This window comes from Alligator sinensis, unplaced genomic scaffold (genome assembly GCF_000455745.1).
Source record: "Alligator sinensis unplaced genomic scaffold, ASM45574v1 scaffold482_2, whole genome shotgun sequence".
NCBI classification, from domain to species: domain Eukaryota; kingdom Metazoa; phylum Chordata; order Crocodylia; family Alligatoridae; genus Alligator; species Alligator sinensis.
This window is the reverse complement of record NW_005842678.1, coordinates 306,026-324,134: the sequence shown is the minus strand read 5'-3', so window position 1 is coordinate 324,134 and position 18,109 is coordinate 306,026. Positions and strand designations below refer to the sequence as shown.

Sequence of the window (18,109 nt, the reverse complement as noted above, 5' to 3'; positions counted from 1 at the left end):
TTTAAGTGTTTATATACTGTCCATAACCATGCAGCAAAAGTAAAAGGAGCAACATATTTCAGATAGGAATACAATGCAAAGTTTTCTGCACTATTACCTTTTCCTCCATCTTTTCATCACTCAAATATTGGACCTCCTGCAGTTGTTTCAAAGCTTCATTAGACAGTAAGTTGTAGCCTTCCTGCAAGGATTTCACTTGTTTTTCTATTTCATTTTTCTCTTCACCCGTCATTCTATGAAAAAATTAAAAGGTAAGGGATCAATTACTCATAGAGCTGAAAAGGTTTAGTGGGTGACGAGAAACACATTATGTGATTGTTTAAAAATGAGAGCAGATACCACCTTGTTTTTTTAGACTAATTATTAATATGCATTATAAGGGAGTTGCCTGCAATCATCAAATACAATTAAAAACAAACTCTTTTGAGAAAAATGCAACTTTCTTGGGGACATTCTGGGATTAGAAATATAGTATGTGCCTCTAACTGTTCACCAACCAAGCCAATATGAGTTAACTTCAATAGCAAGCATTATAACATACCATAGCAAATGCTTTAGTAATATCCTAAATTAGTTTGCATATTAGTTTGCTAAAACTTTAAAGTGTTTTGAAATCCTTCAAATGAATACTGCTATAAAAAGCTTTTAAGAAAAAGTTTTTAAAGGTGCTATAAAAAGTTTTTCTATTTGTTTTGTTACCTAATCAAGGATATTTTCACCTAATCAAGCTCTTTTCTAAATGGGAAAAAAAATAAAATAGAAATAAAATGGTATACAGACATGTAAAACAAAATTTATTGAAACTAACATAAAATATTGGTCTGTTCCTTGTAAAAAACTCACTTCTGTTTCATTTACAATATCAGAGAATGGAGTGATAAAAATTAACATACTTGTCACTGTGTTTTGCCAAAAATGACTGTGTAGTCTGCAAAGCCTCAGCCATTTGTTCTTTCTTGGCTGTTATTTCATCCATGGAAATCTGAGAAATAAACCAAACACATTCAGGCTTTCACTATGAATACACTGTAATGAGAGATAAGAAAAACAACCAACATACACTTTTCCACTGGTAACAAAATAGTCTATTACTCACAGTATAAATACCAGTGCATCTTATCTGGCAAACTTTGGTTATTTCCCTGTAGGTACTATAAATAGGACTGGGCATTCTCACTTAAGAATGTAAAGCACTGCACAAAACATTAAGCTACTTGTCATGGTATTAGAAAAGCCAAATTCCCTTTATTTTAAAATGAATATTTTAAAATAATATAATATTTAATAAATCATATAAAGCCATATTTCCCATAAAGCTGCAATTATAAAGATATCATGGAAGTGTCTTGCTCAATAACTTGCTCTCAGGATGACAATTATGACTTAAAGAAAAACTCAGAAATTGACATACCACATAATAAAAGTCCAAGTTGTGATGCATGTATTTACAGGAGCCCAGAACTAAAGTAGATTTTAACAGATATTTTTGAAAATACCAGTAGAGCTGTAAGCAGATGTCATCTTTGTGCCACCATCAATTTTTTTACAGTGGCACAAAACCCGATCAGACGTCCATGCCCCTTGTGCCACAAATACCCTAAATTCTGGCTGGGACAAGTTGTAATAATAGTTTGTCCTGACTTTTCATGGCACAAGAGTCCAGGCAGCCCTCAAAAGCCACTTTTGGGATTTCAGGAACCTGATTCTGCGGTGGGATTCCCAGGGCCTTCATGTGCAGGCAGGGGAAGTCCCAGAGAGCTGCACTGTGAAACATGTGCCAGGAATTCCCTGCAGACATGAGTTTCATGCTAGTGTGCCACAGGTTGGGAAGTGGTCTGCAAGCACAGACAGAAGAAACCCCCATGGGAGTTCCCCCCTCCACACCTGCAGATGTGCAACCTAGGCATTGTCCTGTAGGGATTCTCATAATGCACATATCTCATAATGCTGCCATATCCCCAGTTGGTGGAACCCCTCATGGGAGTTCCCCTGCTTGCAGCTGTGCACCCTGAATTGGGATGTGGTACCTAGGGCCATAGTCCTGCATTCCCTTGGAGTGGCAGGGCCCAACCCTATGGGACAACAGTCCTGAGTGCTGTCTGTAGACACCAATGAAACAGATCAGCTGTGCTAAGATGCATCCATCCTGGCACAGCTGATGCCACTCCAAAGACGACTTCTGGTCATCATTTACTTTTATATTGTCAACTACAGCTGGAGAGGAATTTGTTCTTTGCTATCCTCTTCTAAAGTCCTGGAACAAACTTCTAGAACTCACAACAGAGGAAAGAACTGTCTTTGAGTCCTGATGAACCAAGAAATACTTTGCATCAAACCCCATAATTAAACTGAAAATAAACAATGATATGTTGGCCAGTTTTTCACGTCTGCATTGGGGTATAAGGTGCAAGCACCTTTATACACAGTCCTTCTTTTCACCCAGCATCAGACCATTTATTGCACTCTCAAGGCAATAATCAGGAACCTAGCATTGGTAGCAGCTACATAAATGGGGATCGGGAGGGGCAGGGCAAAAATCCAAATCCCTTTTTATCTCAAGACAGCAGAACAGAGCTGAGCTGGAACATGGGGTTACAACCTTCAAAGTATATAGTCAAACAGTGTCTTCCGCTGTGCTATCTCTCAGTGCTTGTGCATCACTGGACCTATAAAGGTCACAGTGCCTCCAGGATGGTACGCCTCTGTAACCTCCATAAATATAAAGGCTATTGTTTACAAAGCACACAAGCACCCAAAACTGTGTGGGGGTTATAGTTATTAATGGTGACTAGGACCTCCTAAAGTAGGGGTGTCGCAGATCTGGCCCATGGAAGTGGGTCATCAGGTTTGTAGGGCTTTTCTCTGGCCTAACAAATCACCTCCAGATCCATGGGGCTTACTTACAGCCATTTTTCCAACTTTGGACTGTTGCTTGACCTGCAAATCAGTAGCAGGGTAGTGGTGTTAACACTGACATAATGGCCATGTTGATGCAGTGGCTGTCTTGGAGCTGCAGTGAGAAGTCCCATAGGCCAGATCCAGAGGCGGATTGTGCAAACTGAGAAAAGCCCCATAGTCCAGATCTGTGTCTCCAACTCAATGAGTTTGACAACCCTCTTCTAAAGTGATTTGCACCATCCAAATTCTGTCAGTGACCTTCACTACTACCTTTATTGGAAGCAGACTAGAACCATGCTGAGTTCTTTAGAAAGTCCCACCACTAAAGCTTAGAAATTGACTCTGAAATAATAAAAGTGAACCTGGTACTCTACATCCTAGTACTACACTATTTGTCCCACAGAAACGAAACAGTATAGCCTGCCTGCATGAATATCTTTCTGATCCAACCAGTGAGGACACCAGGATGTTTACTACAGAACTTGAATTAAGGTCTCTGAGGCCTGCAAAAAGTGGAAGTCTCTAAAGAGACTATATCTGTGATTGGTGGGGCAGGGATTCATGTGTAACAACTGCATTGGAGTGTAATGTATAATGAGCTCCAACATTCTTATAACACAGCATGTCCTTACCTACAATGGCCAGAGAAAGCTGGGCTAAAAACCTGGAAGCACAATGTTAATTCTATGCTGTTCATTGCTGTATGCAGAAAAAGGCATATGATAACAGCCACTTATTACTTAACAAGCTCGTTATCTTGGATTCTATTTAGCTAGGACAAGTTGCCAGCAATAATTTTCATAATTCTTTCAGTGTTCCAGTTCCATTAAAAAACACCTTTCTCTCTATTCCTCATACAGTGATTTCCTGACACCTGACAAGGTAAATTATTGCCTATGAAAGCTCGTGCCTCTCTGAACCAGTTAAATCTCTAATGTACCACCCTGCCCTACCTTCCACCTGACTTCAGGCTTAAACAGCTAATTATATCTGTAAAGTGAATGAGCACCTCCAGCTTCAGTGATTATCTTTCACGGGAGTATGGATGGAGAGAAGCAGACACTGGGCCAGAAAAACAGTAGAGAACACCCTTCTATATTCAATATTTAAGTTCAGGTGTTACTTGTGAAAAATGAGTATATGTGGACAAAGGGGCAAAGATGTGAGTTGATGCTGTTAAGAGGGTCTAGAAAACAGACCCCAGGGTGGTACCTCTGGCTGATTCTGGATAGAAATACATTAGTTGTCAATAAAAAAGCAGTTTGCTCACAGGTCAGCCTGAGGTAACAGGTTTGCTTCTTAATCTATAGGTACGAGAGAAAGAGGTCTCACACCATTTAGCATTAACCATTAAGCACTGGTATTTTTATTTAAACAGAAGTTGCTTGACACACAAAAGTCCATGACATGCTAAGTTTGATCACACTGTAGTACGGTTATGCCTCTTCGAGGGAGGAATATCTCCCAATTATATTAAGTCGTGTGTTCCCTTAGCATGGGACTGCTCTATGGAGATAATATGATCAATTTGCAGTCCCAGAGCTGGACCCACAATCCACTGATTGTGGGACCCAGCCCCAGAACCTCAAAGAAGTCTTCAACTGAGACTAGTGGGTTCCCAGGCTCAGATTTTTGGTCATACTGAAATCTCAAACTGGCTCAAGTACAATCCCAGGGCTGAGAACAAAAATCAGCTAATTTTTGGTCTCTGCCCTGGGATAATACTGGAGCTAGTTCAAGACTGATGTGGTAATACAGTTTGAATTTAGATCATAGTGAGCACTGACATGTGACTATTCCTCAGAAATCTTCCCAAGTTGTACTGTTTATTACGCTCTAAATGTAACAGGTGCTAAGTGTCTTGTGTAACAAGGCCCTCAGTGTCTTTCTCTGGTGTGTTAACCAGGTAACAGGTACTGTTTTTGTGACCCAACAGAGATAGAAAAGAAAATGCAAAAAAAAGCAAGGAAATTGACTGCAGTCTCCTTCACAAAGATCATCTGGTGGTAAGAAAGGACCCCATCAGATCCCTTCCATATTTCTTTTCTCTGTATTTCCTTCCCTTTGTGGTATGCAGGGGCTTGAAAGGGAGATGAGAAACCACCTTCTGTTGAAGACTCCTTCATAGACTCGCAGGAAAATAGGATAAGGAGAGGTGTCAGGAGATCAGTCAGTTCATCCTTCTGCTTGAGACAGATTATACCTTCCTAAATCTACCCAGCCAAGTGCCTAACTCACTCTAACTTTCAATGTCTACAACCCATCCTGGTAATATGTTCCATTGTTTACACCAACACAGTCAGAAAATTCTTCCTAAAATCAAATCTAAACTTCTTGGGTGCATCTACATGTGCCACTAAGGCAACGTGATAAACTCCACCAAAGTTTCTGCCAGAGTTTATCAGGGCACCTTAATGGAACATATAGATATTCAAACTGCTGTGGTCCAGGGTGTATGCGCAGATACTGCACCCAGGACCATAGCAGTTTGAGGTGGGGTAGAGCAGCCCCAGGCTGGCAGGGGGCCAGAGGCTTTAGCAACAGGCTCTGGGAGGAGGCATCAATGGCAGAGGGGCTAGCTAGGACATGGGAGTGCCCCAGTGTGCAGAGCTCTGTGGCTAAATGGCAGGCAGAGATCTGGCCCCTGGCTGCCTGGGCTGACCAGGTGCAATTTACACCTCGGTCAGCATTCACTCGTGTTTAGGTGCAATTATTTTCGCTGTCGTAAAATAGTACTGTCCCAGCTTCACCAACACTGAAAAGAGGAAAAATTACTTCCCATGATTTGCATGGGACAGTCCTGTTAACATGTCACAGCATGCTATTGGTCTTTTTTGCAATAACAGAACAGTGTTAACTCAGTCAGCTTGTCGTCCACTATAATCCCAGACACTTTTCTGTAGTACTGCTTTTCACCATGAAGTAAAGTACTCCTTGTCATTATAGGGCATGACTACACATCGCCCTAAAGTGATGTTGTTACTGCACTGTGCACACAGTGCACAGTTAATTTTCGCCACTACTTTGTTGGAGTGGCATGCTAAAATGGAGAAGCGTGCCATTATGGCGAGGTACCTGTTGATCACATGTAGACTTGCATGATGGCTACATTACTTTAGTGCATCATACAGCAATGTAGTGTGTCGCTACGGTGATGTATGGCGACATGTAGATGTGCCCATCTGCGGTACTCTATTTTTTATCACAGAAAAAGAAACTTCACCCTTCAGTGACTTACCAAGAAAAGTAGTTCTTATCTTTTCCGTTTCAAAGCATTTTTAATTAAATGAAAAGAAAATGAAATCTGGCCTAGGACCTATTCCTTCTTCCCTTTCATTCCTTCTTCACTGGAAGCAGAAGAAACCAAGAACTACTCAAGTAGGATGTGTAGCTGTCAGGTTCAGAGACTTTGTTGGGTGGGGGTTAAAACATACTGTGGTGGTACTAGCTAAATTAATTTTAAACTTTTGAAAATGTTTCCCTCAGAAGCAAATTTGAAATCACATTTTTCTGGTATTATACGTGCTGCTTTTGTGAAACCAAAAATATTTAGAGTAATCCTTCTGTAAGACACGAAGCCAAACCAAAGAAGTGGTGCTTTACCAAAAAAATGTGCGGGTACCTGCTGCTTAGGCAAGTCTGCCTTTTCAGCCTTTTCTCCTTCTTCTTTGCTGAGCGTCTTGCTTAGGTTTGACACCCATTTCAGTAAATCCCCAGCCTTTTCAACATGTTCTTTCTTTTCCTCTTCCATTGACTTCTGGTAGGTAATGTGGATTGTAAAAAATACATTTATTTAAATGGTTGAGAAGTTCAATTTCAATAGCCACAGAATCACAGTCCTGTCACAATGTGAGTGTTACCACAAAGTAGCTAAGGTTTTTTTTATTTTTTATTTTACCTCATGCATTACTGTGTTACCTTTATGTTAGGAAAAAAATATGACATAAAACTGGAGACATAAATAGACTGATTTGTCCAAAACAGTTGCAGAGATTGCAATACCTATGAAACATAGTCATACGTTGCACACCCCATGTTACAGATATGACAGAAACAGCACAACCTCCCAGCCACTACTTAGTAATTAAAATCTAAACAATGCTTATATTTAGAAAAGCTAAAGCATCTTTGAATTGCTGCCTTTGCATTAGCCTTATATGCATACAGTCAGTATCAGGTATCATACTATGAGCTACATTTAGAAAGGTTACTAAGTTGCAAATAGGAGGAAAAACAAATGTTTTCACAACTTAAAAGCAGGAAAAAATAAAAAATAATGATGGAAAAGTTACCATTTTTCCACAGTAAATATATTATAAATGTATGGTTTGTGCCAAGTAATATATGATTTTTAACCAGTCTTAGAGTAGCCTAAAACTTTTCACTACTTAAAAAAAGTGTCCAAACACTTTCCTGTAGTACAAGAGAAAATGAAAAAAATTAGAAAAAAATCCAAGCATTTAAAAAGCTAATTACATGTTCTTTAAAATCATTGAAAATTCATGCTTATGAGAAGTCTACCTACATTTCCCTATACTACATGTGAGTAAAGTTATTCGTGAAAAAATGTCATAGGATTGTAGTCTAAACATATTCAGATCCATTTGTAAAATAAAATAGTGGAGGGATCTTTTAAAAAATTATTAAGAGCAGTTTGTGATGATAATCAAGCCAGCATTATTTGACAGGATGCTGTAAATACTACATGTATTACTCTTAAAAACTGGCACTAGTCGTCTGCTCTTAAATACAGTACAGGCCTGGTTCTATGTAACTGCTTTATATGGGTGTAACTGCATTAACTCCAGTATTAATACTTGATACCAGTTTGGAAATAATGATGTAAGAATCTACCTCCAACACAGCTTCCATTTTGTACTCAACAGGAATTTTTCCTAACTTAACCTAAAATAATCCTTTGAACACAATAGGACTTAATACCAATTTCACTTCACGTTAATTCATTTTATAGTCTCTTATGATGGCTACATTAGATAATATGTAGCCATAATGTTCCCCAGAGTGACTAATGGACAATTAGAAACTGTGGAGTACCAAAATCAGTGTGCTACTTTGAAATATAGTAGAGACTAGAAATCCCTGTCTTAATGGGCTCAGCTGCTTCCAATAACCGTAAACCTGTGTGACAATCAAAATTAGCTTTTTCTAAGGCCTCTTTGTAAGTCAACTTCTTCTTTGTTTTGGGGCATGTTATAGCTTTGACAAAGTACTTGTCATCTTTCATTTTCGTGGCAGTGATAGCATCAATAATGCCATTCTTGATAGCATCTTCCACTGACAACCTGGAATGAGATTTGGGATCTATCAGTCCACCAGTCAAGTACTGATACTCCAAACAGCGAACACCCATTTCTTTGTTTAGGACATTTACATTCATAGCTTCAACAGCTGACATAATTTTGTTTGTTACCGGATGAATGATACCTGTAAAGACTAGTTCACACTGCTGAATTTGTGTAGCACATGTATCATCAATTAGCTCCCTTTGCAAAGCTTCTGAAACACTGTACTTTTTTCCAGTAAGTGGATCAATTATGCCCCCTGTACTGGCCTGAGCTTCTAGACACCTAAGAGCAGTAACTCTGTCCACCAAGTTTCTGCGTGAGGCTTTTAAAACTGGAATTCTTTCATTACCATCAGAAAGCCAAAATCCTGCAATAGGACTGTTCAAATCTTTATTTAGTTGCATACTGCTCACCAGAATATCACCAAACTCATTAGCTGTGATGACACCTTCCTTATATTTATTGACTAATGTTCTATCAATTGTACCCTGTGCTAGAGCCTCATCAATATTAAACTGCAAGCCAGTTTTGAGATCAGTCAACAAAAGAAAAGAGTTTCCATGGGAATCAAAAGTGGTAGACTCTTTCCAGTTAAACTCCTGTTCTGACAACTCAATATATGTATTTTTATCAATAAAGTTCTTTCGATATGCTTCATAGGAAGTCATTTCTGCTCCAGTTTTGATGTCTAGTACAGAAATTTTATGACCTTTTTCTGCTGATGGGGTACTAATTTGTCGGTCACCAACTGGAAGCAGGAAACATTTACTATCTACATCAAACAAACACATTTTCAACAAATCATTGTAGTACATGGCTTGTCTGTTATTTGGATTATGAAAACATTTTGTGTTACTAGATGGTTCATGTATAAATTTTAAAACTGTATTACTCAGCAAGCCTAGCTGCACTGCAAGTTCTGGAGGAACACGAACGCTTCTTACAGGGTCAATGACTCCTCCACATGCAATCTGGATTTCGAGGATATTTTTGCCTTTTTGTCTTTCCAAGAGTCTAGCTTCCATAGCTTGATACACAGACATTATTTTACCAGAACAATAATATCCTAAAACTGCTTTCTCTGCCTCAATTAATCTACCCTTGAATTCATTATCTACAAGGCCCCTAATGATTGAGTCATCAACAGAGTATTTCTGACCTGTTGTGGGATCAATGATGAAACCAGTGGCTGCCTGGGCTTCTAAGAATGTCGTTGCCAACGTTTTTGCAATGATTCTTTTCTTTACTGCTAAAGCAAAAGAGATTCTTTCTTTGCTAGATTCAATGTATAGGCCAGCTATTGCAGTAGGTTTTGTTAAAAATTTGTCAAGACTTCTCTGAACCTCATCAACAGATTTCTGCCCAGAACAGAGCTGTTCAACTATGTTCCTGTCCAAAAGCTTAACCTCAACCAACTGCCTGGCAGTTACATCACGTCGAAGACCATGAAATTTAATATCATCTTCCCCAGAAGAATGTCCATAATGAATGGTATCAACGTCCTTCAAAATCTTTTCATCTAAGAAAGAACTCATCTTTGCAAAATCTTCTCTCCTAAACCCTTCAGATATTTTGCAGCCATCAAACATCCTGTCTTCATTACCAAGATTCTTGTCATTTTCTTGTTTTAATGTTGTAACTTCAACATGCATGTTATATTGCTTGCTCTTCACTATCTGTAAACAGGAATTTTTTGACACCATGAGTAGTAAATCTGGAGAACATTTTTTGCATGTAACATGTATCAATTTCAATTCCACCACCAGAAAGATGCAATGGCAAGAATGAACACCAGAAATAAGCAGCAAGCAAGAAATTTTATTACCGTAGATAGCACAGAAACAGAGCAAGCTAGAATTGTGAAATGTATATGTACACTCCAAATATTTATTTAAATAGGATGTATTTATGAGGGTGTGACAGAAGAGCATGGTAGAAATTTCTTTTGTGCTTGTTACTGAACTTAAATATTACCCAATTCATTTTCTAACCATAACTGTGTATAATTTTATGTGAATTTCTATAATGTATATAAACCTTTAAAAATAAAAAGGTATTTTAGTATAACATATATTTAAATGTATCAATTACAAATATGTATTTATATTTTAGTCTCTGTTATTCTAATTTAAGTATGAACAGGTCCTGTACACCAAAAAAAGAAAAGTATAACAGACAACACACAAGTGTTAACAAAGAGTGTAGAACAGGAATACAGGACAGTGATGATAAGAATAGTTTAAAAAACAGAAAAACCAAAAACCAAAACACCAGCACCAGCAAGGTAAATATTCACAAAATGTAGAATATACCTCCAAAGGCTGTATAAACTTTCCTAATCCCAGTTCATGATTCATGTCTTCTTCATGTGTAATACTTTGTCTAGAACAGTGATGATTTCTGTCTCTTATTATGTCCATTTCTGATATTCCTCCCACCGAGTCTGTTTTATCAAAAGTTATTTGGAACTGTGTGCTTGTTTCAGAAACATACTCTGTAAAAGACTGTTGGTCTGTATCATTCTCTAATGACTGGTTTATTCTTGATAACTGAAACTGCAGGTCTTTTGGCACTTTATCATCTGTGTTCATGTGCAAGTTTTTTTCTCCTAATTGATCAGGTTTAAAACCTGCAATGTTTATTTCAACTTGTCTCGCCTGTTTCTTTCTTAAAAAAGGAGAAGTGATATTTGCACACTGATGCACTTGTTCAAAATCTCTGGGTGAAGTCTCTCCCAGGTAATTAAACTCATTTCCCTTCCTCTCAGAGTCCAATTTGAATGTAGAATCCTTGATGTTATTATTTTGCTGAACTTCAGTCTGAAGCAGGACGAACTGGTGCTCACGGTCCTTTATGTGCAGATCTGTTTTCTGTTTTAAACTCTCGATCATACGCTTCTGTACCTCTAACTCTTCTTCAAGTTTCCGGCATTTCTGATGATAATCCATTTCAGCAAGCTTTCCCTGCTGCAGCTGTTCACGACACTTTTGAAGTCTTTCCTGTAGATCTTCAATTTGCATTTTGTACAATTTCATATTCTCCTGAGACATTTTTTTTTCTTGCTGAAGAGCAATGCATTCCAGTTTTATACCAGAAATATCTTTTTCAGTGATGCTATGGGACTCCAGTAATTTTTCAAGTTTTTTTCTAAATTCCTCTGCAGAGTGTTTAAACTTAATGGATTCTTCCTGAAACAGAGACATCTTTTTGCGTGCCATTTGTTCATCTAGAGTCTTCTGATGGAATTCATCTTGCAACTTTTTCAATTTACTGTTTAGCTCTTGTATATGAGCTTGCTGCAGTTCTATTTTCTGGTCACTCAACCTCTTTTCCATAGTTAAAGAATTCAGTTGGACATTTAGATTTTTCACTTCCATTTCAGTGCTCAGGGTGGAAGCACACTGCTTATCACACTTCTGCTTATACTCACTGGCTAAGGCTTTTGTTTTCATTAGGTCATCTTCTAGCCTTTTGACTTTACATATGAATTCTTGTTCAATTATTGTCTGTTTGTGCAACTGTTCATTTGTGGTACGTAGCTGCTCTTTGAAACCATCTGCTAGGGTTTTTAATGTTTCATTTTTTCTCTGGATAGCTTGTTTCTCTAGACCTGCCTTCTCTGATTCAGACTTTATTTGTTTCATCATTATTTTGGTTTCAGTGTTCCATATGCTAAGCTCCTCGACCTTCTGTTTCAATGTTTCTGCCAAATGATTACTTTCATCCAGCTTATTTTTCAGCATTTGAATCTGATGTTGATTTTCATTATCTGCTCTTGTTTTCTGAAGCAACTCTTCCTGGATTTTCTTGTACTGTTCTTGCAGATTATTTGCTTCTCCTTTACACGACTGTGTTCTTTGTTCAGCAACCAGCTTCTCTTTCTGGATACATTTGATTTGTGAATTTAAATGCTGGATAGTGATTTCTGTTTTTGTCTGTGACCGAGTCAGCTCCTCTGCTTCCCTTTTTAACTGTGCCTTTTCCTGCGGAAGAGATTTTAGCTCTTCTTGATAATTCATGTTAACTTTTTTAAGATCTATGGCCTCCTGCATTACCTCTTCAGCTTTACTTGTAGTTTTGTGCAGCTGCTTATCAAGTTCTTTTAACTGCTGCAAATATCCTTGCTCTACCTGATCTTTCTGTTCCAACTCAATTTTTAGACTTTTAAGTGCAGTGTTAGCATCATCTAATTTCTCTTTTAGTAAATGGACCTTTTCTTCCGAGGATGTTTTTTGAAGTTCAAGAGCATTCAGTTCATATTTGAGATCTTTAATGCTTTTTTCAGCCTTCTTGTTAGCAACAGTTAGCTCACTGATCTGCTGTTTAAGCTCCTCTACTTTCCTTATTTCTTGTTTTTTCTGGAAACCTGTAATTTCAGACTCAATTCTACTAGACTTGTCACGCACAGATGTACAAGTTTTCAGCACACTTTCTTTAACTAAAGAGTATCCACCTTCAAGTACTTGCCTTCTAGTATTATATTTCTCTTTTTCTGGGAGTTTCTTTGCTTCTAGATTCCCTTCAAACTCAAGATCTTTTTCCATTTGCTTTATTATCTTCACAAGACCTTCCTCCCCTTCTGTTTTCTTCCTCAGCTCTTCCATTAAATCGTTCTTTTGCTGCTCTAAATCTTGAAGGTTTGTATCTTTCTTTCTGAGGTGATCTTCAAGTTTTCTCCTAGCAGCAGTGCTTTCCTCCAGTTGATTCCTGAAAGCTCGGAGGTTTTCTTCCAGTACGCTTCTTTGAGCTTCTGCCTGAAAAGTAAGCTGTCTCACACAGTCTAACTCCTGCTGTGCAGCAGCTTTTTCTTTTGCCAGGCTCTCTAGTTCCATACGATACTGCTTTGCCTCTAGCTCTGCTTTGATTTTCTGAGCAGATATCTCTTCCACATTTTTTTGCTGTTCTTTCAGCTCATTTTCAGCAGCTTCCTTTACTTTGGGCAGTTCTTGTTCTGCCTGGAACTTTTGTTTTTTCATCTCATCTAAAATTTCCTCAAGCTCTTTTATCTTTCCCATGAGTTTCCTGTTCTCATCAACTGTGGCCCTTTGTTGCTCCATCAGATCTGAGTATGCCTCCTGTGTTGATGCTTCCTTATTCTTTAAAATCTATAACCAAAAATAAAACATACAAATATATTGAAGCCTGCTCTTAATAACCTAAAGTGGAATCTGTTTTTACTTTTTAAAAGGCATAGTTAAAAATACTTACTGGTGTTTATAAAACATTTCAATAGAGAAGGATGAGCAGTTCCCACCACCATCACCTTCTGCTGTTTCACTGAGCTTCAGAGAGCAACCATTAGTTAGAGGTGAAAAAACATCATAAAGCAATCCACAAAGGGAGGAAGTCCTGAAGAATCTTTCACCATCACTCAGAAACCACTTAAGGATTAGAAGAGTTAGACTGCAGCTTGCATATGCTCTTGCTCACAAAAAAATCTGGAATGGACTATGTGCAAAATACAATATGCAAGGCTCACACAAGAAAGGGGTTCAGCATTTACTTTGGTACAGAAGAAATTGAAAGTGCTCCATGTTCACAGGAAAACACAACACAACGTAACTGTGGAAACCCTTCCAAGAAAGTAAGCACATCTTTGGAAACTGCCTTCAGAGTGTGTTCATTCTGAGAAAAAAAGTGCAGACACAATAGCTAACCCGGCAAAAATCTCAGTGAAGGCAAATAGGTAGTATTTTTCGAAGATGTTAGCAGGTCAATATAAACAATGAGATGAGTATAGACTCCACCTAATCTAGCAACACATATTAAAACTGCAACTGCCTTGTCTTCACTGGGGTTTTATTAGGTGTTTCCAATCATATGTTAGCTAAGGTGAGCTAAGAGTGCATTGCACCCCTTTTACTAGTGAAATCAAGACTTCTGTGTAATGGAAAAGCAAACATTTTTTTTTAATAAAACAAGGATTGCATTTTAATAGTCTTACCTAATTTTATTCACAATGTGATTATGCAATTATATTTTCAAACAGGCTAATGCAAAGGCAGCTTCTTTCCTTTTTTCTCCCCTTTCACTTGCTGACTTTAAAGACATACTGGTGCAGTTAAATTAGATCAGTTTTTCAGCAGGTCTCCTGGACAACTGTCCAGATACACAGTAGGTACAATAAATGTCAGGTGTTTGAAGAAACCGAAATTGAGAATCCAATTACAGTTCTATGAAAGATGAAAAATGGAGTCCTGTTGTCTTATTTTTCACTATTGTTTTCAGTACAATAGAACCTCAGCTGGGAGGTGTGCTCCTTAGTATTATATTGTGACATTAACACATGCATAAATAAATTAGAAAGTACTGAAATAATTGCTGTTTCACCCTCTCTGAATGCATTATTATTAATAATTGATCAGTAATAGATTAATATATTTTAATTATGGTCAATCAACATTAAATCAGCTCCTCCCTGATATACTGTGAGATTCAACCATGGATTTAGATTGATTTTGAATGGTAATTATATTTTAATTAGAGTTTGATCTGCATTAACAGAAAAACTCTGGTACCTCAGTCCTTTCTGCATTCTTTTTCTCTGCATTATCTTTATCATTACTTTGTACTGGCTTTTCTTTTTTCCCAAATGGATGGGCAGTTCCTGGGATTCCATAGCTTAGTCTCTGGATCTTACTGTCTTTTAGAGATACTTCTGTGTTTTGATCTTTACCTTTTTTTTGCATTTTTATAACCATCAATAAATCTTCACATTGTTGGCATTGGTCGAATTCATCCTCTCCCTTCTGTCTTTTCAAAGTGATACACATATTGTCCAAACCATGAACCCTACTCTGTGGTACATTCTTTTCATTTTCTCTAAGATCATTGCTCAACAGTCGTTTTGCAAAGTAACATTCTGAAATTGAAAAATATTCTCCTCCTTTGGAATTACTACTTTCATTGAACTGGCTATTTTTGCATTCACATCATTTGTATTTCTTAACAACTGTGCACCTACACTGGGACAACTGTTGACTTGCAACATTTCAAAAGTCAATATACATGGTTTGAAGGCATTTCCTATATGATGAATCTGTGATATTTTCCTTAGAAATATCAAATAAACATGCAACATTTTCTTGCTCTATGTTCTTTGCTTCCACTGGATTTAGATCTATTCTGTCTGGGAAATTGTTTTCTATTAGTAAACAGCTTTTATTCAGAGGTGCATTACACAGTTTGCTTCCATTCCTTTTATCAGTATCAGAAATATATTTCTTGCTAACAGGCTGCAAGTTCAGCTTTGATGTCTTTTCACCTCTTTTGTATATCCTCAGGTCTCTGGAGATGGTTTCATCCTTTAGGGTTGATAGAAATTCTCTGCTTTCATTTCTTTCTTGAAAGTCTTTCCCTTCAGACTTTGAGTATACATTGTCAATACTTTCTTTGAAGTGATGATCTTTACTATGTAGATTTTCAGCAGATGGGCATATTGAAAGGTACAGGAGACCCTCACCATTCGCGGGGGATACTTTCTCGTATCCCCCTTAAATGGCGAAATCCGTGAGTAAGGCACTGCATTCATGAATGCTGTCTGCATTCATGAACGCAGCACCGCCAGAGGCTGGGATGGGGGACACAGCTGCACTAGTGATGGCAGGAGCACGGCAGCGGCAGCAGGAGCGTGGCAGCGGGAGCCCGGTGGATGCATGCACAGAGATCCTGAGGAGCTCCTTCAAGTGTATTTAAGATGCAGGTTTGGCATTCGGGAATATTTGAAACTGTGAATGCTGAACCCATCAATAGAGAGGGTTTCCTGTACTCTTTTTTGCTGCCTGGTTTGATAACTAAAGCATGGTTTCCAGTCTTTTGAATGACATTTCTCTTCATCACTAGCCTACAGGTAATTTCTGGATATATTCCAAATTTCTCCTTTGCTGCAGCATCTTCCCTTTTATGCATTGTTTCCGTTGTTATTTTAGATGACCTCTTCAATTCTCTTACTCCTTCCTGTCTCACCCCATCAATAATTTGCTGATTTAACATCTCACTAGAACTGACATATTAACACTCACACAAATTTCAGATGGAATTGAATAACCTTTAGTACCATTTTCTGGATTTTGGCTGTGCTTGCAAGGAAGTACTACTACCTCTTTTCTTGTTTGAAGCTGTTCTTCTTTGTTAGCATTGTTGCCACTTTTTTGACTATCAAGTTCTAAAAGGTGTTTTAATGTCCTGTTCATTTTGATTTCATCAGTCATGTCAGTGTCATATTCTACTCTCTGAATTTTCAAATTAGTTTCTGGGAGTTCAGATTCATTCTGAGAGTTATCCTTCTACAAATATTTCTCATCTATCGTTTTTTCCCCCACTGTGGTGTTCTGTCCAAATTCAACTGTTTCATCACATCCCAAATGTTCAAAAGCTTCAGCAAACTCCATGGGTTCTTGAAATTTAGCCTCACCAGGTAGGCTCTGACCATGGTGGCATACAAGTTCAAATTTAGTTGTTAAATATTACAGATTCCATGGCCTTATTTTACCCTTATTTTGTTCCCAGAATGCTAAATCTCATGTAGAGTTACAAAGAATTACTTGGGTCGATTAAGATCCTTAATAGCAGAGGGAGAGCCCAGAAGTATGATCCAGAGAAACCAACTGTTTTCCCCTATTAAAATATTTATCTCCTCCAAGATGTATTACTTTGATTACAAAAGGATACTATTAAATTATTGATGACATTAATTTTGCAATTAAAAAATTAAATTATCTAAAAAAATGTATTCAAGAATTAGCAATTTTTTGCAGGAAAAAAACTGTCTAGAAGAAACAGCATAAAACAGATAAATAAATCGAATATTGTTAAAGTGAAATCAACCAGCATTTTCTTGTGCTCCAGATTTTTCTTAACATTTACCAAATAATAATATGAATTTTAGTAAACTATACTGAGCAAATACTCAAGCATAAGGCCTACTTAGAGCAAAAAGAGGTTACATCATGCAAGAAATGCTACACTGCGGGGGGGGGGGAAAGATGTACTCTTTTCACATTTATGTTATCTGTCTGTTCAGAGATATGTGATGGAAATGTCACATAGCAGAAACAAGGACAACTGCAAGAATATATAACATCCCTTTAAGGATCCAGGATCTTATCCAGTGGATTAAATAAACAAATATTAAAAAATGTAACTTATTTAAAGTTACTCCTGTCCTGCTTCAGATATTTTTACAGACAATTTTCCAGACTGGAAATTAGACACTAGGTACACAGTATTCCTGTAAAAAATTATACTGAGTAAGACTCCCAAATCCTTAAAGAATAAACATAAAATTGCTTCATAGAAACACATTTTGAAAGAAAGTGAAGAAGTGAGAATATTCAACAATAAATTCTTTGAAGCACGGATTCTGCACAAAATCTTTATACTGTGTTTGTTATGAACAAAAGTAGTCTCCGCTTATTAACTGTAAATAAAAAGTGACTTGCCTCAAAGAATCAATGCAGTTAAAAGATAGAAGGAAAAAGAAAATGTTTCAAAGAAGTGAAACAAACATACGAAATTAATTAATGCCTTTATTTAAATGAGAAATTCCTTATATACTGCATGTCAATGAGCACACTGAAGGTGCCATTCAACCTTGACTAAAAGAACATAACATTCAAACCTAACCAGAAGAGCAACAAAAGGCATAAGCCCCTTGTCCTATATTTGCATGTAAGGAAACCTCATTAAATACACTGTCTATTGTTAAACTACCAAATAGCATATATTGAGTAGTGGAAGCCAACTATGAAGTTGATTAAATGCAGCCAACAAGCATGACTACAAAATGCATAGCTTATATTGGACAAACATACTGATGGGAACCTGCCACAAGGATAATTTAATATAGCCCATCTAAACAAGATACATGGTATTCCTCATTGAGTGCAGGCCCTCTTAGCACTAAC

At 37.5% G+C, this 18,109-nt stretch overlaps 1 protein-coding gene across 30 annotated transcripts in view; it reads right to left on the bottom strand.

Annotated features, from left to right (window-relative positions):
- The window catches only part of DST (dystonin), a 428,507-nt gene that overhangs the window by 174,260 nt on the left and 236,138 nt on the right, over positions 1 to 18,109 (bottom strand). For 27 of the 30 annotated variants that reach the window (XM_025215834.1, XM_025215826.1, XM_025215830.1 and 24 more), the window contains 3 exons: positions 6,521 to 6,655; positions 894 to 982; positions 98 to 233 (listed from right to left, as the gene is read on the bottom strand). In XM_025215834.1, coding sequence (XP_025071619.1) covers positions 98 to 233; positions 894 to 982; positions 6,521 to 6,655 — 360 coding nt within the window. The other 3 variants (XM_025215843.1, XM_025215844.1, XM_006033921.3) reach the window with 3 other exon arrangements.